The sequence below is a fragment of the Bombina bombina genome, chromosome 1 (genome assembly GCF_027579735.1).
Source record: "Bombina bombina isolate aBomBom1 chromosome 1, aBomBom1.pri, whole genome shotgun sequence".
In the NCBI taxonomy this organism is placed as follows: domain Eukaryota; kingdom Metazoa; phylum Chordata; class Amphibia; order Anura; family Bombinatoridae; genus Bombina; species Bombina bombina.
This window is the reverse complement of record NC_069499.1, coordinates 1,203,335,498-1,203,360,418: the sequence shown is the minus strand read 5'-3', so window position 1 is coordinate 1,203,360,418 and position 24,921 is coordinate 1,203,335,498. Positions and strand designations below refer to the sequence as shown.

The window sequence follows — 24,921 nt, the reverse complement described above, 5'->3', positions numbered from 1 at the left end:
TTATGAATTCGAACAACATTAGTAGAAAAATTGTTGTTCCTTCTTTGTGTCCTAATCCTAAAGAATTTTCTTGAGAGATCTTTACATTCTTTGGATGTGGTAAGAGCTTTGAAATATGTGGAGGCTACTAGGATTTCAGAAAGTCTTCTAGTCTATTTGTTGTTTTTCTGGTTGCAGAAAAGGTTAGAAAGCCTCTGCCATTTCTTTGGCATCTGGGTTAAAGCTTTTGTTTCACAAAGCTTATTTGGAGGTGGGGCAGGTTCTGCCTCAGAGATTTACAGCTCATTCTACTAAGATCAGTCACTGCCACTTGGGCTTTTTAAGAATGAAGCTTTGGATGATCAGATTTGCAAAGCAGTAATTTGATCTTCTTTGCATACATTTATTGATTTTACCATTTTGATGTATTTGCTTCTTCTGAAACAGTCTTTGGTAGAAATGTTCTTCAGGCAGCTGTCTGTTTGATTCTACTGCTTTTGATTTTAATTGTTTTGATTTTTTTTAGGAAAAACTTAATTTTTGTGTGGATTTAATTTCTCAGTGGAAATAGCTGTTATTTTATCCCTCCCTCTCTAGTGACTGTTCTGTGGACTTCCACATCTTGGGTATTTCTATCCCATACGTCACTAGCCCATGGCCAATTACATGAAAGAAAACATAATTTATGTAAGAACTTACCTGATAAATGTATTTCTTTCATATTGGCAAGAGTCCATGAGGCCCACCCTTTTTTATGGTGGTTATGATTTTTTTTTTATAAAAGCACAATTATATTTCCAGTTCCTCCTTTTGTATGCTTTTTTACTCCTTTTGTTATCACCTCACTACTTGGCTATTCATTAAACTGAGTTCTGGGTGTGGTGAGGGGTGTATTTATAGGCATTTTGAGGTTTGGGAAACTTTGCCCCTCTTGGTAGTATTGTATATCCCATACGTCACTAGCTCATGGACTCTTGCCAATATGAAATAAATGAATTTATCAGGTAAGTTCTTACATAAATTATGTTTTCCCACCCTAGTCATCTGTGTCCTCTAGCTTGGGTATTGGTTCCCACTAGTAATTGATGACGTTGTGGACTCACCATATCTTAGGAAAGAAAATAAAATGTATGCTTACCTTATAAATGTATTTCTTAATGGATATGGTGAGTCTACGACCCCGCCCTTTATTTTAAGACTGTTATTTATTTTACTATACCTCAGGCACCTCTACACCTTGTGTTACTCCTTTTTCTCCAGTTTCCTTCGGTCGAATGACTGAGGTTTATGGGAAGGGAAGTAATACTTAACAGTTTGACTGGGGTGCTCTTTGCCTTCTCCTGCTGGCCAGGGGTGATATTCCCACTAGTAATTGATGACATTGTGGACTCACCATATCCGGAAAGAAATAAATTTATCACAAAAGCATAAAAAAATTTTTTGGATTACATATTAAAAAAAAGAAAAGAAAATAATTGTGCTATATGTGTATCTTGCAATCAATGCTTGAGTGATGTGCTAGGGATAATGTAATAATTGGGTGATTTCTGTGCTGGAAATAGGCATGTTGTGATATGATTAATGCTTATGAATAAAGTTGATGGAAAAAAGTGAGAGACATAGGTGATTGGAGAGACTTTTTTTTAACACAATAGGTAATAATAAAGGAATTTTGGAAGGGTGTGAATTTACTTTGAATTAAAACTTGAAGCAGTAATAAAAACTAAAGGGGTATGGTGTTCTGGTATATGATTTTTGTCTACAAATCTACATAATAATTGTTTGTGTCATTAAGACCTTTAGGTTTCACTGTGTCAGATCCATTTACACTCTTATTTTAGTAATGCTTTCTCCAGGTTACCACCTCTTATACCTAATGACATTTTTTGTAACACTGAGAATTTTAATGTAATTGGATTGTTATGAACTTTTAGAAAATGTTTAGCAACTGTTATAGTTTTGCCATTTGCCTGGTCTTTGGCTGCGTTTCTCATATTGTTCATGTGTTCTAGTATTCTTTTGCGTACGTTGTGTTGTCATTCCTACATAGTTTTTTAAACATGAACAAGATAGTAGTATTTATACCACTCCTTTTTTTCTTTAGTATTCCTGTAAGTGGTGTTTTTTACCTGTTGTATCTGGGATGTATTTGATAGGATTTACATGGGTACATATTGAACAAGTATTGCAGGGATACATGCCTTTTTGTTAGATATTCTTTTTTTAGGAATATTTACATAATGACTATTTACCAATTGGTCCCTTTAAATGTTTTGGTCGTCTATAGCCAACTGATACTCTGACTCCTATCTGTTCTTATAATATAGGATCAGCTTGTAAAATGGCCCAATTCTCATTACAAATTCAAATTGCATTTGACATTTGTCAAACCTCTTAATCAGGTCTTTGCTTTCAGATATAAATATTTCTATAGAGGAACAATTATGTCTTAATCTAATAAATTTTTCATATGGCATGGATTTTATTGTTCCTGAACAATGGGCAGTAGTGCTGTGTGAGAGAGTATTAGTAGCACTTTCTGTACATGCTGGTATTTACAGATCCAAAGAGGAATGTGATTTGTATACTTTTCCATTTCATCTTAGAACACTATTTTCTGTTACCAAAAGCCTAGAAATAAATTTGCGTAAGTGGGGGAACAAGCAGTGCCCATTGCAGTCCCCTGTATTTGCAAGTTAAATGAGTCTTTGAACGTAAAGTAATTATGTGTTAATACAAATTAGAGCAATTGTAAGATTAATTAATTTCAAAGTTATTACATTGTTCACTTTCTAAGAAATATTTAATAGCTTTTATACTATCCTCATGTCTGATGCTGGTATATGATGATTCTACATAAACTGTTCTAAATTTATCCAAGGACATGCTATTTGTATCTTGTAGTTGTTGTAGGACTTCCATAGTATACCGTATATAGGATTGTAGAGTAAACAGGTATTCCCTTTAACGAAAGTCTACATATTGGCTTGCTGCTTCTGCTATACTTTCATTACCAGGGACTATGCGCCTGCCATGTGGTTTTGTTAAATTTTTATGAACTTTAGGTATAAAGTAGATGATGGCTACCTAAGGTTTATCACACATAAGGAATTAGGTGATGATTTTACTGGACCATGCTCAGGAAATTATTTTATTGTATTGTTCGACATAATTTTCAGTGGGATTGAAAATCAATCTTTCGTATAGATATGCGAGAGTCTATGAGCTGTTACGTATGGGATATACATTCCTACTAGGAGGAGGCAAAGTTTCCCAAACCTCAAAAGCCTATTAAAAAAAACAAAACTCACACATACCTCAGCTTTTAACTTTGCCTCCATTAGAGGTGGTTGAAGCATAATGATGTGCTTGATTTCTTCAGTAAAAGGTGCTTCAGAGCATATTGAAGCCTGGTTCCCCTCAGAGTACAGTGCTTGTCAGAGGGAAGTGCCTCATGACACCATGTTTTCGTTTCAAGAGAAATCTTTTCATGGGCTCTCTGCAAATTCGCTTGCAGGGATTTATCTTCTGCCTTCCTTTACAGATCAACATTATACTCCTATGCCATTGCTTCTGCTGATATGTTTCAGTACTGGTTTGACTGTCTGCTATGTCTATGGAGAAGTATATTTAAAAAAAAATATGTGAATACTCTTTTAAGGATTGGGCACTTTTAATGTTTACAATTTTTACTATGTATAAAGTATTATATATAGGTCCCAGGGATAGGTATTCACTTTTTTCCCCTTAAAATGTTATTGCTGCAGTACAGAATTTTAAACTTATCCTTAGCCCACACGTTTCTCTGTAGACACAAGCGCGCGCCGCAATTTTTTATGACAAATGGATATCCGCATCATCACATCATGCCTTGCTAGTGTGCTCCTTGTTTTCACGCAAATAATTATCTGCTATTTAAAATGCATGTCACTATGACCAGATTGCGCCCTTAATCAGCAGTGATCTGTATACAAGGGGGCTAATACAAGTGTCTAACGCATTTACAAGCACATTTTACATTTAACACAGTTTAAAATTGTGCAATCTCACTTATCAATTTTTTTACCATTTCTCAAAAAGCTTGCCTTATAAAGGGGACAATAATAAGTAATTATTAAAATACATTTTCCTTTATTTTTTCCATAATGGAGCAGCATCACCCTGAAGTTACCATAGGAATGGAGTTTGATGAAAACCTTTCTACCACAGCTAAGTGTGCTTATTGTAAAACAACTAAAGTAGCTTCTTTAACTCATTTATGTGACTTATGCTTAGAATTTTTTTATCACATACCTATCATTCTAATAATGTTTCTATGTGTACTAATGAACTTACTGTCTCCTTCTTACAGAGGAATGCTGATGGCGTACCCCCAGCAATGAAAGTTTATTGCTACTCTTATCATGAAGGCCCTAGCTGCACTACCGTCTTCAAATAAGCGAATAAGGTCCGTACAAATTTTACCTTCTAGTAATATTGATACTGATCTACAAAATACTGAAGTATCTATGAATGATGAGGATTCCTTTAACAGTGAGGCTCCCTCATCAGACGTAGAACCTGATAATTCATCCTTTTTATTTAAAATTGAATATTTTCTGTCTCTTTTGAAGGAAGTTTTAGTCACTTTAGGGATTGAAGAAGTGAAACCTTATGATAAACCTTGTAATTGAATTCAGTATATAAAACCTGTCAATTTCCCTGAGATTTTTCCTATACCTGATGCTGTCTCTGATATGATTGCCAAGGAATGGTCTAAACCAGGTGTCTATTTTAACCCTTTTTCAAGGTTTAAAAAACTATATCCTTTACCTGCTGCTAACTTAGAATTGTGAGAAACAATTCCCAAGTTTGATGGGCCCATTTCCACTCTAGCTAAGCGCACTGCTATTCCTTTAGTCTGTACTTCTTTTAAAGACCATTTAGATAGAAAACTTGAATCTTGTCTAAGAAGGGCATATTTACATTCTGGCTATATTCTTAGAGCAGCTTTATCTGTTGCTGACGTAGCTGCTGCTAGCTCAGCAGTTGTCTTTTGACCGAGAGTGTTTTAATCTCTTGAATTTACTTTAAAATGCAAATAATTTTATTTACGATGCAGTATTTGATATCATGAAAATTAACATAAAAAATATGTTTCTAGCTATTCTTACCAGAAGAGCTTTATGGCTTAAATCATGGAATGCTGATATGGTGTTTAAAACTAGATTACTATCTTTCTTTCCAAGGAAATAAATTATTTGGGTCTCAACTGGATACTGTTATTTCTACTATTACTGGAGGTTTAAAGGAGTTTTTCTTCTCCAGGTCAAAAGGGAAATTCAAAGCTCACAATCGTTTTTGTTCCTTTCATCAGAACAGAAAACTAACTCCTCCCCTAAACCCTCTGGCTCACTCTGGAAACCTTTAAATTTGAATAAATCAAAGCAGAATAAGAAACCTAATCAAGCCCCCAAGGCCTCATGAAGGTGCTGCCCCCAACCCAATCCCACTGGTCGGGGGCAGATTAAACTTCTTTCTTTTTTAAGACACAATGAATCCACGGATCATCTTAATAACTAATGGGATATTCACCTCCTGGTCAGCAGGAGAAGGCAAAGAGCACCACAGCAGAGCTGTTAAATAGCTCCCCCCTTACCTCCCACTCCAGTCATTCTCTTTGCCTATGTTAGTGATAGGAAGAGGTAAAGTGAGGTGTTAGAAAAGATTCTTCAATCAAGAGTTTATTATTTTTAAAGTAGTGCCAGAGAGTGCTGCTTTGTTCTAGGGTGTAGCTGTAGTCCATATCAGTCTCTTCAGTAGAGCTTTTGGTGGCTTTAGAGCAATAGGAACTGGTGGGACATAATTCTCACTGCACCTCCTATACATTTATGCTGCCCTTCTCCTAACAGCCTAAGCAACATTAACTCAGGGTTTATGGTTTTCCACAGGGCTATGGGAGGGAGAGGACCTCCTAAACCTGCTGAGCTGCCCTTATGTCGGTCAGATTTTAAAGGTAAGTGCTGCCTTTTTTTTTATTCTGGGTCTGATGGAAGAGAATATTCAGGACAGAAGAAGTGTGGCACTTGAGTGGGACATATATCTCCTATTTATATATGTAAAGGGGATCCTAAGTGACAGCATGGCACTGGAGCTGAGGAGAGTGGCTTATCTGGGGGCTTTAATGAAAAGTATTTCATTCCTTGGACCGGGCTGAACAGGGCTCAGGAGGGGTGTCTGCTTGGTGTACTAACATCAAAGACATCATGATACAGTATTTTTATTTGCCCCCAGGCTTACTATGAAGGGTTCAGTTTTCTCCCGGTGGCCTATCTTTAAAAATATTATGGCGACCGGGAGATAGTGAGTGGCAACGCCCACGATGGGCGGGGTTATTTTTTGGCGCCTTTTGTGAGCGGCGCAAAGTTAACCTGGGCTCCTTTTCTTATGTTAATCTGTATGAGTGGTATCACGCCCACGAGGGGCGGAGCTATGTAGTGCAGTACTGAAATTTGTCAATTATGCGGTTCTGGATAGCGCTACAGCAAATGCGCACCTGATCTGTAGAGGCTCATGATGTGTTCAATGTGAATGAGCTGTATGTCATTTAAGTTTCGGCACCTCAGCAAGTTATTCACTGAGGTGTAAGCGGACATTATGCAGTTACGGATAGCGCTACAGCAAATGCACTCCGGATCTGTAGAGGCTCATGATGTGTTTAATGTGAATGAGCTGTATGTCATTTAAGTATCGGCACCTCAGCAAGTTATTCACTGAGGTGTAAGAGGGCACTTTGTTATTTTGCTCGTTAATCTTGCTTATTTCTCACTGACAAAATAAAATGTTGCTGTTTAAAAGTTTAAAAATTAAGGTGACAGTAATGTTTTTTATCTGATAATCTTTATTATAACAATTTCTACTGTTCATTTGTTTAATTCATGTTTGTGACTTTGAAGGTGCACACAAGGAATAAAGTTGATTTTAAAACATTTAAAGAGACAGTAAAAATTTTATTGAAATTTTTTTCTTTTTTTCTTTATTGAAAATATGAACCTACTCTTTCCAAGGCATTGGCTGTTTAGGAGTCTGTTGACTATGGTCAATCTATGCCACAAATTTCTCCTATAGTGTCCCACAAATTTTTATGGCCCACATGCAGTGCCCTGCGCTTCCTCTCATGCTCCACCTGGAGTTGCTCTGCATTTCATACATTGTTTTTCCCACAAGGTAGAAAACATTTCTAAGGGAATTATTTTCATTCATTTAGCAAATAGAAAATTGATTGATTCAATAGTTGCTATCGCCAATGGTTTTTCCCTGTTACTTGAAAGAGGAAGATAGTTCGGGATTATCTGAGAGAGAATTATCAGACTCAGATGGAATAATGTTTTTATTTGATGCTGAGGTTGTTGTATTCCCTGAAGTTAACTGTGGAAGATACTTCGGTAATAAATAAGGGAAATATCTCAGACTTTCGTCTGGATTATTCTTTTGTCTGATAGCAAAGTGGTTTTCTGGATCACCTCCATTTGCTACTTTAAGGAGGTTTTAATTACCCTGAAGGGCTCCGGTATGACTGGCCCTTTTTTCTCTTTCTCCTATATTTGAACAGTTGTTTCCCATAGCCGACGTGGGTTAGGAGGCTTGGCAAACAGTCCTGAAGGGGAATGGAGCTGTTTCCATCTTAGCTAGGGGAACTACTATACCCTTAGCGGATAGTTGTGATTTCAAGAATGGAATGGAGATCTAAAGATTAGTGGGGTTAATCAAAAAGAATGTACACCAGGGCTTACAATGGCAGCCAGCTGTGTGCATTGCTACCATCACTAGTGCGGCGACATATTGGTCTGATGCTATTAGGAAAGAATCTCCTCTGGATGAAATCCAGGATCGGATAAAAGCTCTTAAATTGGCTAATTCCTTTATTACGGATACTTCCCTTCAAATTATCAATCTGGGAGCATTGATTTCAGGTTTCTCGGTTCTAGCTCGGAGAGCCTTATGAGTCAAACCTTGGTCTGCGGATGTATCCTCTAAGTCTAAGCTTTTAGCGATTCCTTACAAAATAATCCAAGAAGCCTGCTCTTGAATCAGACAACATGTAAGGTCTGCCCTTGATCCGGGAATGGATCTTGTAGGGGGCAGACTCCTTCGCTCAGGCTTGGGTTCGAGATGTTCAGGATCCCTGGGCAACCGAAATAGTGTCACAGGGATGCAAACTAGAGTTCAGTTTCTCTCCCAGAGGCAGTTTTCTGCTTTCAAGTTTTTCTGTAGATCAGACAAAGGAGAGGCGTTCTTACTTTGTATTAAAGACCTCTCTGACCTGGGGGTGTAAATTCCTGTTCCGAATCAGGAACAGGGTCTGGGATTTTATTCCAATCTGTTCGTGGTTCCCAAAAGAGAGGAAATTTTTCAGGACAATTTTAGATCTCGAGTCTAATCAAATTTCTCAGAATACCGTCCTTCAAGATGGAAGCTATTTGTTCCATTCTTCCTTCGATCTAGGAGGGTCAATTTATGACAACAGTGGATTTAAAGGACACATACCTGCATGTTCCCATTCACAGGGATCATAACAATTTCCTAAGGGTTGCCTTTCTGGACAAACACTTCCAGTTCGTGGCTATTCTCTTTGGTCTTGCCACAGCTCCCAGAATTTTCACAAGGGTTCTGCGTTCACTGCAGGTGGGCTTCGGTTCCGGGGCATTGCAGCAACGTCTTATCTAGATGACATCTTAGTCCAGGCGCCATCCTTTCAACAAGCCAGATCCCACAGGGACTGGGTGTTAGCCTTCCTGCAATCTCACAGGTGGAAGGTAAATTTGAAAAGGAGTTTCTTGGTCCCAAATACAAGGGTAATTTTATTGGGAACCATTATAGATTCCCTATCAATGAAGATTTTTCTGATCGTAGTCAGGAAATCAAGGAGTTACGATACATGTCTAGCCCTTCAGTCCACTTCTCGGCCATCAGTGGCTCAGTGCATGGGGGTAATCGGACTGATGGTGGTGGCAATGGTCATCATTCCATTTGCTCAGTTTTCTTCTCAGACCTCTGCAGTTAAACATGCTCGGACAATGGAATAGAGATTATGTGAACTTGTCTCTTCAAATATTTCTCAGGAGACAAGGGACTCTCTACAATGGTGGTTGTCTCTAGATCAACTCTTCCAGGGAACCTGCTTTCACAGTCCATCTCGGGTGACTGTGACGACAGATGCCAGCCTTCTAGGGTGGGGAGCAGTCTGGGGCTCTCTAAAGGCTCAGGGCACATGAACTCAGTCAGAGTCTGTTCTACCCATACACATTCTGGAACTATGAGTGATCTACAATGCTCTTCTGGCCTGGACCCAGTTAGCATTGGTACAGTTTATTAGTTTTCCAGTCGGACAACATAATGTCAGTGGTTGTAATCCATTATTAGGGAGGAACGAGAAGTTCCTTGGTGATGACAGAGGTATCTAAAATACTTCAGTGGGAGGAGGCCCATTCTTGTTGCCTGTCAGCGATCCACAGTTCAGGGGTGGACTAACTGGGAGGCAGAGTTCCTGAGCAGGCAGACCTATCATCCGGGGGAGTGGATACTCCATCCGGAAGTGTTCTCCAACCTGATTCTTGGACCTTCAATCTAGCATACCTGTTATCCTCCTGTTATTCTTCTTCCTCGAGTACTTGCTTGACTCCAACAGGATAGGGTCTCTGTGATTCTCATAACACCAGCCTGGCCTCGCAGGATTTGGTATGCAGATCTGGTGGAGATGACATCTCTTCCACATTGGAGATTTCCATTGCGGAAGGACCTTCTGATTCAAGGGCTTTCCTTCACCCAAATCTAGTTTCTCTGAAGCTGACTGCTTGGAGATTGAACGCTTGATTTTATCCAAGCGGGGATTTTCTGATTTGGTCATAGAGACCATGATTCAGGCTTGTAAAATCTGTAACTAGAAGGATGTACCATAAGATTTGGCGTAAATATGTTTATTGGTGTGAATCCCAGGACTACTCATGGAGTAGAGTTAGGATTCCTAGGATTTTGTCTTTTCTCCAGGAAGGTTTGGAGAAAGGTTTGGAGAAAGGTTTATCGACGAGTCCCCTAAAGGGTCAAGTCTCAGCTTTATCTATCTTTTTTTCTCTAACTGCTGGCGGATGTCCCAGATGTTCAGTCTTTTGTCAGGCCTTGGTAAGGATCAGGCCTGTGTTCAAACCAGTCACTCCTCCATGGAGTCTAAATTTAGTTCTCAATGTTCTTCAAGGGGCTCTGTTTGAGACTATGAATTCCTTAGATATTAGGTTGTTCTCTTGGAAGTTTTGTTTCTTGTTGCTATTTCTCGTAGAGTGTCAGAGCTCTCGGCATTGCAGTATGAGTCTCCTTACCTTATTTTTCATTCGGATAAGGTAGTTTTTCGTACAAAATTAGGATTCCTTCCTAAAGTAGTTTCTGACCGGAACATTAATCAGGAGATTGTTGTTCTTTTCTTGTGTCCTAATCCTTCTCAGAAGGAACGGCTTCTGCACAATTTAGATGTGGTATGTGCGCTAAAATTTTACCTACAGGCGACTAAGAATATTCGTCAGTCTTCTGTCTTATTTGTGGTTTTCTCGGGAAATCATAAGGGACAGAAAGCTACGGCTACTTTTCTTTCTTTTTGGCTGATGAGCATCATACGTTTTGCATATGTGACTGCTGGACAGCAGCCTCCCGAGAGGGTTACGGCTCATTCCACGAGGGCTGTTGCTTCCTCATGGGCATTCAAAGATGAAGTTTCTGTGGATCAGATTTGCAGGTTCCCTGTCTTGTCCCTCCCGTATCATCTGTACTCTAGCTTGGGTATTGAATCCCATTAGTAATTAAGATGATCCGTGGACTCATCGTGTCTTAAAAAAGAAAAGAAAATGTATGCTTACCTGATAAATTTATTTCTTTTTTGACACGATGAGTCCATGGCCCACCCTGTTCTTGTAAGACAGGTTGTTGGTTATTATAAACTTCAGACACCATGGCACCTTGGCTTTTCCTTTCTCTTCCTAACTTCGGTCAAATGACAGGAGTGGGAGGGAAGGGAGGAGCTATTTAACAGCTCTGCTGTGGCGCTTTTTGCCTCCTTCCGCTGACCAGGAGGTGAATATCCCATTAGTAATTAAGATGATCCGTGGACTCATTGTGTCAAAAAAGAAATACATTTATCAGGTAAGCATAAATTTTCTTTTTTTCAAGAATCTTGGCTAGAGTCTAAAATCTCTAGATTCAAAACATGTATTTACTTAGTGATATCGAATTGGATTCAGAATATGACCTCCTACAGGAAGGTTTTTTTCTCACACATATTACAACACATCCAGTCAAAGCTCAGGCATTTCTAAAATATGTTTCAGATCTGGAGAATATGGGAGTAATTGTTCCAGTTCCTTTAGAGGAACAGGCGATGAGATTTTATTCCAATCTCTTCATTGTACTAAAGAAGAAAAATTCTTTCAGACCAATTCTGTATCTGAAAACTCTAAACATATAGCACTTGAAGTGAGATAATACTCCTTACCTCACCAAGTCCCTCAAAGAAACAAATGCAACAAAATAAATTAGATAATTGCCTCTGTAAGAAATCTGTACAGATTATAAACGTTTAGGGATAGTGGTCTAAGGATATCATTTCCTTTTGTTTACAAAGTAAACTGTTGTTGAGTGGGGGGTCAATCTAGTGTTAAATGGCTGGTAAACCTAGGGAATAAGAGGTGGCTCAATACATCAAGCTCGTAAACATACATAGCTAAATGAAGTCTGCTGTATAAATCTGACTTCAACTAGTCCTAGACTCCCCTCTAGTGGTGAAAATTAAAATCTAAATTTTATCACCCGATAAATATTTCTTTCATGTAATTAGCAAGAGTCCATGAGCTAGTGACGTATGGGATATACATTCCTACCAGGAGGGGCAAAGTTTCCCAAACCTCAAAATGCCTATAAATACACCCCTCACCACACCCACAATTCAGTTTTACAAACTTTGCCTCCGATGGAGGTGGTGAAGTAAGTTTGTGCTAGATTCTACGTTGATATGCGCTCCGCAGCAAGTTGGAGCCCGGTTTTCCTCTCAGCGTGCAGTGAATGTCAGAGGGATGTGAGGAGAGTATTGCCTATTTGAATGCAGTGATCTCCTTCTAAGGGGTCTATTTCATAGGTTCTCTGTTATCGGTCGTAGAGATTCATCTCTTACCTCCCTTTTCAGATCGACGATATACTCTTATATATACCATTACCTCTGCTGATTCTCGTTTCAGTACTGGTTTGGCTATCTGCTATATGTAGATGAGTGTCCTGGGGTAAGTAAGTCTTATTTTCTGTGACACTCCTAGCTATGGTTGGGCACTTTGTTTATAAAGTTCTAAATATATGTATTCAAACATTTATTTGCCTTGACTCAGAATGTTCAACTTTCCTTATTTTCAGACAGTCAGTTTCATATTTGGGATAATGCATTTTAATTTAACATTTTTCTTACCTTAAAATTTGACTTTTTCCCTGTGGGCTGTTAGGCTCGCGGGGGCTGAAAATGCTTCATTTTATTGCGTCATTCTTGGCGCGGACTTTTTTGGCGCAAAAATTCTATTTCCGTTTCCGGCGTCATACGTGTCGCCGGAAGTTGCGTCATTTTTTGACGTTATTTTGCGCCAAAAATGTCGGCGTTCCGGATGTGGCGTCATTTTTGGCGCCAAAAAGCATTTAGGCGCCAAATAATGTGGGCGTTTTATTTGGCGCGAAAAATATGGGCGTCACTTTTGTCTCCACATTATTTAAGTCTCATTTTTTATTGCTTCTGGTTGCTAGAAGCTTGTTCTTTGGCATTTTTTCCCATTCCTGAAACTGTCATTTAAGGAATTTGATCAATTTTGCTTTATATATATGTTGTTTTTTTCTCTTACATATTGCAAGATGTCTCACGTTGCATCTGAGTCAGAAGATACTACAGGAAAATCGCTGTCAAGTGCTGAATCTACCAAAGCTAAGTGTATCTGCTGTAAACTTTTGGTAGCTATTCCTCCAGCTGTTGTTTGTATTGATTGTCATGACAAACTTGTTAAAGCAGATAATATTTCCTTTAGTAAAGTACCATTGCCTGTTGCAGTTCCTTCAACATCTAAGGTGCAGAATGTTCCTGATAATATAAGAGATTTTGTTTCTGAATCCATAAAGAAGGCTATGTCTGTTATTTCTCCTTCTAGTAAACGTAAAAAATCTTTTAAAACTTCTCTCCCTACAGATGAATTTTTAACTGAACATCATCATTCTGATTCTGATGATTCCTCTGGTTCAGAGGATTCTGTCTCAGAGGTTGATGCTGATAAATCTTCATATTTATTTAAAATGGAATTTATTCGTTCTTTACTTAAAGAAGTACTAATTGCTTTAGAAATAGAGGATTCTGGTCCTCTTGATACTAATTCTAAACGTTTAGATAAGGTATTTAAAGCTCCTGTGGTTATTCCAGAAGTTTTTCCTGTTCCTAATGCTATTTCTGCAGTAATTTCCAAAGAATGGGATAATTTGGGTAATTCATTTACTCCTTCTAAACGTTTTAAGCAATTATATCCTGTGCCGTCTGACAGATTAGAATTTTGGGACAAGATCCCTAAAGTTGATGGGGCTATTTCTACCCTTGCTAAACGTACTACTATTCCTACGTCAGATGGTACTTCATTTAAGGATCCTCTAGATAGGAAAATTGAGTCCTTTCTAAGAAAAGCTTATCTGTGTTCAGGTAATCTTCTTAGACCTGCTATATCTTTGGCTGATGTTGCTGCAGCTTCAACTTTTTGGTTGGAAACTTTAGCGCAACAAGTAACACATCGTGATTCTCATGATATTATTATTCTTCTTCAACATGCTAATAATTTTATCTGTGATGCCATTTTTGATATTATCAGAGTTGATGTCAGGTTTATGTCTCTAGCTATTTTAGCTAGAAGAGCTTTATGGCTTAAAACTTGGAATGCTGATATGGCTTCTAAATCAACTTTACTTTCCATTTCTTTCCAGGGTAACAAATTATTTGGTTCTCAGTTGGATTCCATTATTTCAACTGTTACTGGTGGGAAAGGAACTTTTTTACCACAGGATAAAAAATCTAAAGGTAAAAACAGGGCTAATAATCGTTTTCGTTCCTTTCGTTTCAACAAAGAACAAAAGCCTGATCCTTCATCCTCAGGAGCAGTTTCAGTTTGGAGACCATCTCCAGTCTGGAATAAATCCAAGCCAGCTAGAAAGGCAAAGCCTGCTTCTAAGTCCACATGAAGGTGCGGCCCTCATTCCAGCTCAGCTGGTAGGGGGCAGGTTACGTTTTTTCAAGGAAATTTGGATCAATTCTGTTCACAATCTTTGGATTCAGAGCATTGTTTCAGAAGGGTACAGAATTGGTTTCAAGTTGAGACCTCCTGCAAAGAGATTTTTTCTTTCCCGTGTCCCAGTAAATCCAGTAAAAGCTCAAGCATTTCTGAAATGTGTTTCAGATCTAGAGTTGACTGGAGTAATTATGCCAGTTCCAGTTCCGGAACAGGGGATGGGGTTTTATTCAAATCTCTTCATTGTACCAAAGAAGGAGAATTCTTTCAGACCAGTTCTGGATCTAAAAATATTGAATCGTTATGTAAGGATACCAACGTTCAAGATGGTAACTGTAAGGACTATCTTACCTTTTGTTCAGCAAGGGAATTATATGTCCACAATAGATTTACAGGATGCATATCTGCATATTCCGATTCATCCAGATCATTATCAGTTCCTGAGATTCTCGTTTCTGGACAAGCATTACCAGTTTGTGGCTCTGCCGTTTGGCCTAGCTACAGCTCCAAGAATTTTTACAAAGGTTCTCGGTGCCCTGCTGTCTGTAATCAGAGAACAGGATATTGTGGTATTTCCTTATTTGGACGATATCTTGGTACTTGCTCAGTCTTTACATTTAGCAGAATCTCATACGAATCGACTTGTGTTGTTTCTTCAAGATCATGGTTGGAGGATCAATTTACCAAAAAGTTCTTTGATTCCTCAGACAAGGGTAACCTTTCTGGGTTTCCAGATGGATTCAGTGTCCATGACTCTGTCTTTAACAGACAAGAGACGTCTAAAGTTGATTACAGCTTGTCGAAACCTTCAGTCACAATCATTCCCTTCGGTAGCCTTATGCATGGAAATTCTAGGTCTTATGACTGCTGCATCGGACGCGATCCCCTTTGCTCGTTTTCACATGCGACCTCTTCAGCTCTGTATGCTGAAGCAATGGTGCAAGGATTACACGAAGATATCTCAATTAATATCTTTAAAACCGATTGTTCGACACTCTCTAACATGGTGGACAGATCACCATCGTTTAATTCAGGGGGCTTCTTTTGTGCTTCCGACCTGGACTGTAATTTCAACAGATGCAAGTCTCACAGGTTGGGGAGCTGTGTGGGGATCTCTGACGGCACAAGGAGTTTGGGAATCTCAGGAGGTGAGATTACCGATCAATATTTTGGAACTCCGTGCAATTTTCAGAGCTCTTCAGTTTTGGCCTCTTCTGAAGAGAGAATCGTTCATTTGTTTTCAGACAGACAATGTCACAACTGTGGCATACATCAATCATCAAGGAGGGACTCACAGTCCTCTGGCTATGAAAGAAGTATCTCGAATTTTGGTTTGGGCGGAATCCAGCTCCTGTCTAATCTCTGCGGTTCATATCCCAGGTGTAGACAATTGGGAAGCGGATTATCTCAGTCGCCAAACGTTGCATCCGGGCGAATGGTCTCTTCACCCAGAGGTATTTCTTCAGATTGTTCAAATGTGGGAACTTCCAGAAATAGATCTGATGGCGTCCCATCTAAACAAGAAACTTCCCAGGTATCTGTCCAGATCCCGGGATCCTCAGGCGGAGGCAGTGGATGCATTATCACTTCCTTGGAAGTATCATCCTGCCTATATCTTTCCGCCTCTAGTTCTTCTTCCAAGAGTAATCTCCAAGATTCTGAAGGAATGCTCGTTTGTTCTGCTGGTAGCTCCGGCATGGCCTCACAGGTTTTGGTATGCGGATCTTGTCCGGATGGCCTCTTGCCAACCGTGGACTCTTCCGTTAAGACCAGACCTTCTGTCACAAGGTCCTTTTTTCCATCAGGATCTGAAATCCTTAAATTTAAAGGTATGGAGATTGAACGCTTGATTCTTGGTCAAAGAGGTTTCTCTGACTCTGTGATTAATACTATGTTACAGGCTCGTAAATCTGTATCTCGAGAGATATATTATAGAGTCTGGAAGACTTATATTTCTTGGTGTCTTTCTCATCATTTTTCCTGGCATTCTTTTAGAATACCGAGAATTTTACAGTTCCTTCAGGATGGTTTAGATAAGGGTTTGTCCGCAAGTTCTTTGAAAGGACAAATCTCTGCTCTTTCTGTTCTTTTTCACAGAAAGATTGCTATTCTTCCTGATATTCATTGTTTTGTACAAGCTTTGGTTCGTATAAAACCTGTCATTAAGTCAATTTCTCCTCCTTGGAGTTTGAATCTGGTTCTGGGAGCTCTTCAAGCTCCTCCGTTTGAACCTATGCATTCATTGGACATTAAATTACTTTCTTGGAAAGTTTTGTTCCTTTTGGCCATCTCTTCTGCCAGAAGAGTTTCTGAATTATCTGCTCTTTCTTGTGAGTCTCCTTTTCTGATTTTTCATCAGGATAAGGCGGTGTTGCGAACTTCTTTTGAATTTTTACCTAAAGTTGTGAATTCCAACAACATTAGTAGAGAAATTGTGGTTCCTTCATTATGTCCTAATCCTAAGAATTCTAAGGAGAAATCGTTGCATTCTTTGGATGTTGTTAGAGCTTTGAAATATTATGTTGAAGCTACGAAATCTTTTCGTAAGACTTCTAGTCTATTTGTTATCTTTTCCGGTTCTAGAAAAGGCCAGAAAGCTTCTGCCATTTCTTTGGCATCTTGGTTGAAATCTTTAATTCATCTTGCCTATGTTGAGTCGGGTAAAACTCCGCCTCAGAGAATTACAGCTCATTCTACTAGGTCAGTTTCTACTTCCTGGGCGTTTAGGAATGAAGCTTCGGTTGACCAGATCTGCAAAGCAGCAACTTGGTCCTCTTTGCATACTTTTACTAAATTCTACCATTTTGATGTATTTTCTTCTTCTGAAGCAGTTTTTGGTAGAAAAGTACTTCAGGCAGCGGTTTCAGTTTGAATCTTCTGCTTATGTTTTTCGTTAAACTTTATTTTGGGTGTGGATTTTTTTCAGCAGGAATTGGCTGTCTTTATTTTATCCCTCCCTCTCTAGTGACTCTTGTGTGGAAAGATCCACATCTTGGGTAGTCATTATCCCATACGTCACTAGCTCATGGACTCTTGCTAATTACATGAAAGAAAACATAATTTATGTAAGAACTTACCTGATAAATTCATTTCTTTCATATTAGCAAGAGTCCATGAGGCCCGCCCTTTTTTGTGGTGGTTATGATTTTGTATAAAGCACAATTATTCCAATTCCTTATTTTATATGCTTTCGCACTTTTTTATCACCCCACTTCTTGGCTATTCGTTAAACTGAATTGTGGGTGTGGTGAGGGGTGTATTTATAGGCATTTTGAGGTTTGGGAAACTTTGCCCCTCCTGGTAGGAATGTATATCCCATACGTCACTAGCTCATGGACTCTTGCTAATATGAAAGAAATGAATTTATCAGGTAAGTTCTTACATAAATTATGTTTTTATATACCACGTTCTGCGACTTAAGAAATTTGAAGAAATATCTTAGACAGCTTTGGGAAAAAAATCTTATTTCAGACTATCAAGCATAGGATAGGATATGCAATCTCTGTCCTACGTGTCACAACTATATTCTAATGGAAAGAAGCATACTGTTATATTTTCACTAAACAGCTCAAATAGAACTTGTTGCATATATAAATTAACTTTCTATATATCAGACTACCATTATGATCTAAGAAGTATGGTTGAATACTGTCACTTTCAATTACTTCAAAACAGCTATTGATTAACGTCGGTTCAGTAACAGGTCATATTACTTGAGTATGGGCCCTATACCCAAGCAGTGTGCTGTTAATAATGCATAGGTATTGATTAACAGAAAGCTTCTAGTATACTGGCAATGGCTAGAGTTATGCAACCTAGGGCTGAGTGACTGACCACAAACAGTATATATTATCAAAACAGTAAAAAGGCAATAACTAAAAAACTAAACGAATAGCCGTAATATTAGCATTATCTCTACTTAGTCTTATATATATGAACCTGGAGACACTGTTACATAACTAAATAGTGGTAATAAAAACATATGGAAAACTGAATAAAGAGTATAAAATCCAAAACTTAAACTATATCAAGATCTTATATTCATGGCCGGTAGAGTTAGTAAAGTCAACCTATTCCAAGTTTGTGAGCTGGAAAACTGGTGTTAGTCTCTTTCCTGGTGAACTGCCAAAGAGACAGTGCAGCATATGCGGCCAAAGTGTTGGGGCTCTTCTCATCCACCTTCCCCCACACATAGAAAAGTAATAATGTCTCTTTCCTGGCTAACTGTGAATGCGCGGTCAAAGTGTTAGGGCTCTTCACCTCCAAATTCCCCCACATATTAAGAGGTAGTGATCCGGTCTGTGAATTGCTGCTCTTGTAGGCTAAATTGCAAGTTTGGTGAGCTAAAGTAATTGTAGCTTGGTCCAGGGGGTCGGCCACATCCCGCAAGGACCGGGCCTCTCCAACATGGTTAAAGCGCTGCTCCCTACCTTCCCTCTGGCTGCCTGTCGGTAAAGATATCGAAGAAGTGAGAGAGGCGTAAGGGTCCTTGCCCTCCCTGCTGTATATGATACGAGCCAGCTCTCCAGGTCCCTGAGCAGAGTCCCCTTAAAGTCCAAAAAGAGGGCCTGCATGGTCTTTAGATTGTCCTCCATATTAAGTGGTATGGGAATAAGCAGCTGAAGTTATGTAGCTTAAAGTACCTGTGATATGTAGTAGACGCTCCACCTTAGATGTTGCAGGTATATTTAGGGATAAGTGCCGATCACACTTCTGTTGACTGGTATCTCCGGTCTAAGTTTGAGGGGTACTCAATAGTTTTGTCTCTGCGTTAGTGGATTACCGCGTGGTTGGGAAGATGGCCGTTTACACGTAGTCTGTGTACCAGGTTATCCAAAGAGTCTCAATTATCTCCTTTGCAGCATATTTGTCTGAGCTCAAAAGTAGTCGCTGGTAGTCTCAAAAGTTGGTAGGATATCTGGAGTGGATTTTAGCTGAATCTGATGGTCGAAAAAGTAGGTTTTATGTACAATTTCAGTGGAGCTGAAGTAATATGCGATCGATCAGTTTCTTAGCTCGCTCCGCCCCCCATTGTTTTTTTTTTTTTTAATATGTAGGCTTTTGAGGTTTGGGAAACTTTGCCATCCTCCTAGTAGGAATCTTTATCCTATGCGTAATAGCTTGTGAACTCTCACCACCATAAAAAAATAAATTAATTTATCAGGTAAGTTTTTACATAAATTATGTTTTTGCAACATTGCTTATTTGCTTCCTCAAGATGCATATCTTTTGGCCATAGTACAATATTGCCACCTTTGTCTGACAATTTTATTATAGTGTCTGACCATTTTTTTAAGATCATGTAATGCATTTTTTACCTAAGTGGTCAGATGGGAAGCATTTCTGAAAGTACGTCACTTTTAAATTTTGTCACAAATTTTATTGAATGTGTATATTTAGGCGAGATATTACTTAGTGGTGTGTATGTGGATTTAGGAACTACTTTTGATCTCCAATTGGATTTTGGATCTGTGGTGTCAGATTCTTGTTCTTATAATAAAGTTTCTAACTCTTTCGGAGTATCTAATTCATTAATTATTATCAGATTATTATTATCAGGTATTTTTAGAGCGCCAACAGATTCTGCAGCGCTATAAACATACAGGGAGTGCAGAATTATTAGGCAAGTTGTATTTTTGAGGATTAATTTTATTATTGAACAACAACCATGTTCTCAATGAACCCAAAAAAACTCATTAATATCAAAGCTGAATAGTTTTGGAAGTAGTTTTTAGTTTATTTTTAGTTATAGCTATTTTAGGGGGATATCTGTGTGTGCAGGTGACTATTACTGTGCATAATCATTAGGCAACTTAACAAAAAACAAATATATACCCATTTCAATTATTTATTTTTACCAGTGAAACCAATATAACATCTCAACATTCACAAATATACATTTCTGACATTCAAAAACAAAACAAAAACAAATCAGTGACCAATATAGCCACCTTTCTTTGCAAGGACACTCAAAAGCCTGCCATCCATGGATTCTGTCAGTGTTTTGATCTGTTCACCATCAACATTGCATGCAGCAGCAACCACAGCCTCCCAGACACTGTTCAGAGAGGTGTACTGTTTTCCCTCCTTGTAAATCTCACATTTCATGATGGACCACAGGTTCTCAATGGGGTTCAGATCAGGTGAACAAGGAGGCCATGTCATTAGATTTTCTTCTTTTATACCCTTTCTTGCCAGCCACGCTGTGGAGTACTTGGACGCGTGTGATGGAGCATTGTCCTGCATGAAAATCATGTTTTTCTTGAAGGATGCAGACTTCTTCCTGTACCACTGCTTGAAGAAGGTGTCTTCCAGAAACTGGCAGTAGGACTGGGAGTTGAGCTTGACTCCATCCTCAACCTGAAAAGGCCCCACAAGCTCATCTTTGATGATACCAGCCCAAACCAGTACTCCACCTCCATCTTGCTGGCGTCTGAGTCGGACTGGAGCTCTCTGCCCTTTACCAATCCAGCCACGGGCCCATCCATCTGGCCCATCAAGACTCACTCTCATTTCATCAGTCCATAAAACCTTAGAAAAATCAGTCTTGAGATATTTCTTGGCCCAGTCTTGACGTTTCAGCTTGTGTGTCTTGTTCAGTGGTGGTCGTCTTTCAGCCTTTCTTACCTTGGCCATGTCTCTGAGTATTGCACACCTTGTGCTTTTGGGCACTCCAGTGATGTTGCAGCTCTGAAATATGGCCAAACTGGTGGCAAGTGGCATCTTGGCAGCTGCACGCTTGACTTTTCTCAGTTCATGGGCAGTTATTTTGCGCCTTGGTTTTTCCACACGCTTCTTGCGACCCTGTTGACTATTTTGAATGAAACGCTTGATTGTTCGATGATCACGCTTCAGAAGCTTTGCAATTTTAAGAGTGCTGCATCCCTCTGCAAGATATCTCACTATTTTTGACTTTTCTGAGCCTGTCAAGTCCTTCTTTTGACCCATTTTGCCAAAGGAAAGGAAGTTGCCTAATAATTATGCACACCTGATATAGGGTGTTGATGTCATTAGACCACACCCCTTCTCATTACAGAGATGCACATCACCTAATATGCTTAATTGGTAGTAGGCTTTCGAGCCTATACAGCTTGGAGTAAGACAACATGCATAAAGAGGATGATGTGGTCAAAATACTCATTTGCCTAATAATTCTGCACTCCCTGTATAAACAAAGCAGTATATAAGATAACATTTATAGGGATCAAATGGGTAGAGGGCCCTGCCAAGAGTTGTAGTCTGCTCTTATGAAGTTGACCTACAAACATCTGGGGTCATAGACTTACATGCTAAGGGGTTCAAGGGGATAGCAATTGAGTTAGGAAAGGTTACTGTAGGTTGTATTACTGCAAGTTTTACTAGCGCAATTGCCACTTTTGGGCTTTTCATAATGAGGCTTTTATTGATAAGATTTGCAAGGCAGCTACTGTTCTTTGCACACTTTTTTTTAAAGTTTTATCACTTTTGATGTGTATGCCTCTTCAGAGGATTTTTTGGCAGGAAAGTTTTGTGGCCCTAGTACCTTGTCAGTAATGTACTTGCCTTCACTGTTTGTGTCCCCCCCACTATTTCATGGCGATCTTGGGTATAGACTTTCACACGTGATGATTAGTGAACTCTTATATGATGAAAGAAAACAAAATTTATGCTTACCTGATTAATTTCTTTCATTATGGTAAGAGTTCATAGGCCCCACCCTTTTTGTTCAGGTGGTGTCAGTTCATGTTATGCACTTTTTTCCCCGCTTTATCTTTCCTGCTTTTCTATTTTCCTCATCTACTTGGCTGTATGTATGACAGAGGATCATGGGAAGTGATTTAAAGCTGTGGTGCGTTGGCCTTTTTTGCCTCCTCCTAGTGGTCAGGAGAAATTCCACACGCGATGACTCGTGGACTCTCACCATCATGAAATAAATTAATTTATCGGGTAAATATAACTTGTTTTCAATTATCTTTGTAAAATCTGTTGGGTTTTTGTTTTTTTAAATCCACTTAATAGAGTATCACTGAATGATATACCTTCTTAATGAATTTAGCCTATCAACTGCAAGAAAAAAAAAAAACCTCACCTTGGGCTAATTCTCTTAGCAACAACAATAATGTCATTAAGACTTGATGGAGATTTCATCTTCGCACCAGATCCCATTGTCATTGCAACCAGTTTCTCTGTCAGTGTGTGACAAATCTGTTGAAACAACAAAAAAAACCTTCATATTAATACATATGTAACTTCCCTTGTTGCTCCATATCTCCATATAGGACAACACGTATTTCAACCTTTTATTTGTCAAACTCCATATAACTATAATAAAGCAATTTTCAGAGTCAATAAAATAACCTTCTCTGCATCAGTTTGGGTAGTTTCTCACAAAATAACTGTTCTGACAGAATAGTTCCCTAAGAAGTATTTACTTTTTAACAGTAAACCTCATTTCTTTCATGTAATTAACAAGAGTCCATGAGCTAGTGACGTATGGGATATACATTCCTACCAGGAGGGGCAAAGTTTCCCAAACCTTAAAATGCCTATAAATACACCCCTCACCACACCCACAAATCAGTTTTACAAACTTTGCCTCCAAGGGAGGTGGTGAAGTAAGTTTGTGCTAGATTCTACGTTGATATGCGCTCCGCAGCAAGTTGGAGCCCGGTTTTCCTCTCAGCGTGCAGTGAATGTCAGAGGGATGTGAGGAGAGTATTGCCTATTGAATGCAGTGATCTCCTTCTACGGGGTCTATTTCATAAGGTTCTCTGTTATCGGTCGTAGAGATTCATCTCTTACCTCCCTTTTCAGATCGACGATATACTCTTATATTTACCATTTCCTCTACTGATTCTCGTTTCAGTACTGGTTTGGCTTTCTACAAACATGTAGATGAGTGTCCTGGGGTAAGTAAGTCTTATTTTCTGTGACACTCTAAGCTATGGTTGGGCACTTTATTTATAAAGTTCTAAATATATGTATTCAAACATTTATTTGCCTTGACTCAGAATGTTCAACTTTCCTTATTTCCAGACAGTCAGTTTCATATTTGGGATTATGCTTTAATTATCATATTTTTTGCTTACCTCAAAAATTTGACTTTTTTCCCTGTGGGCTGTTAGGCTCGCGGGGGCTGAAAATGCTTCATTTTATTGCGTCATTCTTGGCGCGGACTTTTTTGGCGCAAAAATTCTTTTCCGTTTCCGGCGTCATACGTGTCGCCGGAAGTTGCGTCATTTTTTGACGTTATTTTGCGCCAAAAATGTCGGCGTTCCGGATGTGGCGTCATTTTTGGCGCCGAAAGCATTTAGGCGCCAAATAATGTGGGCGTCTTATTTGGCGCCAAAAAATATGGGCGTCGCTTTTGTCTCCACATTATTTCAGTCTCATTTTTCATTTGCTTCTGGTTGCTAGAAGCTTGATGTTTGGCATTTTTTTCCCATTCCTGAAACTGTCTTATAAGGAATTTGATCTATTTTGCTTTATATGTTGTTTTTTCTCTTACATATTGCAAGATGTCTCACGTTGCATCTGAGCCAGAAGATACTACAGGAAAACCTCTGCCTGCTGGATCTACCAAAGCTAAGTGTATCTGCTGTAAACTTTTGGTAGCTATTCCTCCAGCTGTTGTTTGTATTAAATGTCATGACAAACTTGTTAATGCAGATAATATTTCCTTTAGTGATGTACCATTGCCTGTTGCAGTTCCCTCAACATCTAAGGTGCAGAATGTTCCTGATAACATAAGAGATTTTGTTTCTGAATCCATAAAGAAGGCTTTGTCTGTTATTTCTCCTTCTAGTAAACGTAAAAAATCTTTTAAATCTTCTCTCTCTACAGATGAATTTTTAAATGTACACCATCATTCTGATTCTTTGGACTCTTCTGGTTCAGAGGATTCTGTCTCAGAGATTGATGCTGATAAATCTTCATATTTATTTAAGATGGAATTTATTCGCTCTTTGCTTAAAGAAGTACTAATTGCTTTAGAAATAGAGGATTCTAGTCCTCTTGATACTAATTCTATACGTTTGGATAAGGTTTTTAAAGCTCCTGCGGTTATTCCAGAAGTCTTTCCTGTTCCTAATGCTATTTCTGCAGTAATTGCTAAGGAATGGGATAGATTGGGTAATTCATTTACTCCTTCTAAACGTTTTAAGCAATTATATCCTGTTCCGCCTGACAGGTTAGAATTTTGGGACAAAATCCCTAAAGTTGATGGGGCTATTTCTACCCTTGCTAAACGTACTACCATTCCTACATCAGATGGTACCTCGTTTAAGGACCCTTTAGATAGAAAAATTGAATCTTTTCTAAGAAAAGCTTATCTATGTTCAGGTAATCTTCTTAGACCTGCTATATCATTGGCTGATGTTGCTGCAGCTTCAACTTTTTGGTTGGAAACTCTAGCGCAACAAGTATCAAATCGTGATTCTCATGATATTATTATTCTTCTCCAGCATGCTAATAATTTCATCTGTGATGCCATTTTTTGATATTATTAGAGTTGATGTTAGATTTATGTCTCTGGCTATCTTAGCCAGAAGAGCTTTATGGCTTAAGACTTGGAATGCTGATATGGCTTCTAAATCAACTCTACTTTCCATTTCTTTCCAGGGAAACAAATTATTTGGTTCTCAGTTGGATT

At 38.8% G+C, this 24,921-nt stretch overlaps 1 protein-coding gene across 3 annotated transcripts in view; it reads right to left on the bottom strand.

The window, feature by feature from the left end:
* TMEM98 (transmembrane protein 98) overlaps positions 1-24,921 on the bottom strand; it is a 411,952-nt gene that overhangs the window by 138,130 nt on the left and 248,901 nt on the right. For all 3 annotated transcript variants that reach the window (XM_053700182.1, XM_053700186.1, XM_053700183.1), the window contains one exon: positions 22,360-22,475. In XM_053700182.1, the coding sequence (XP_053556157.1) occupies positions 22,360-22,475 (116 nt within the window). The remainder of the gene's footprint in view (positions 1-22,359; positions 22,476-24,921) is intronic.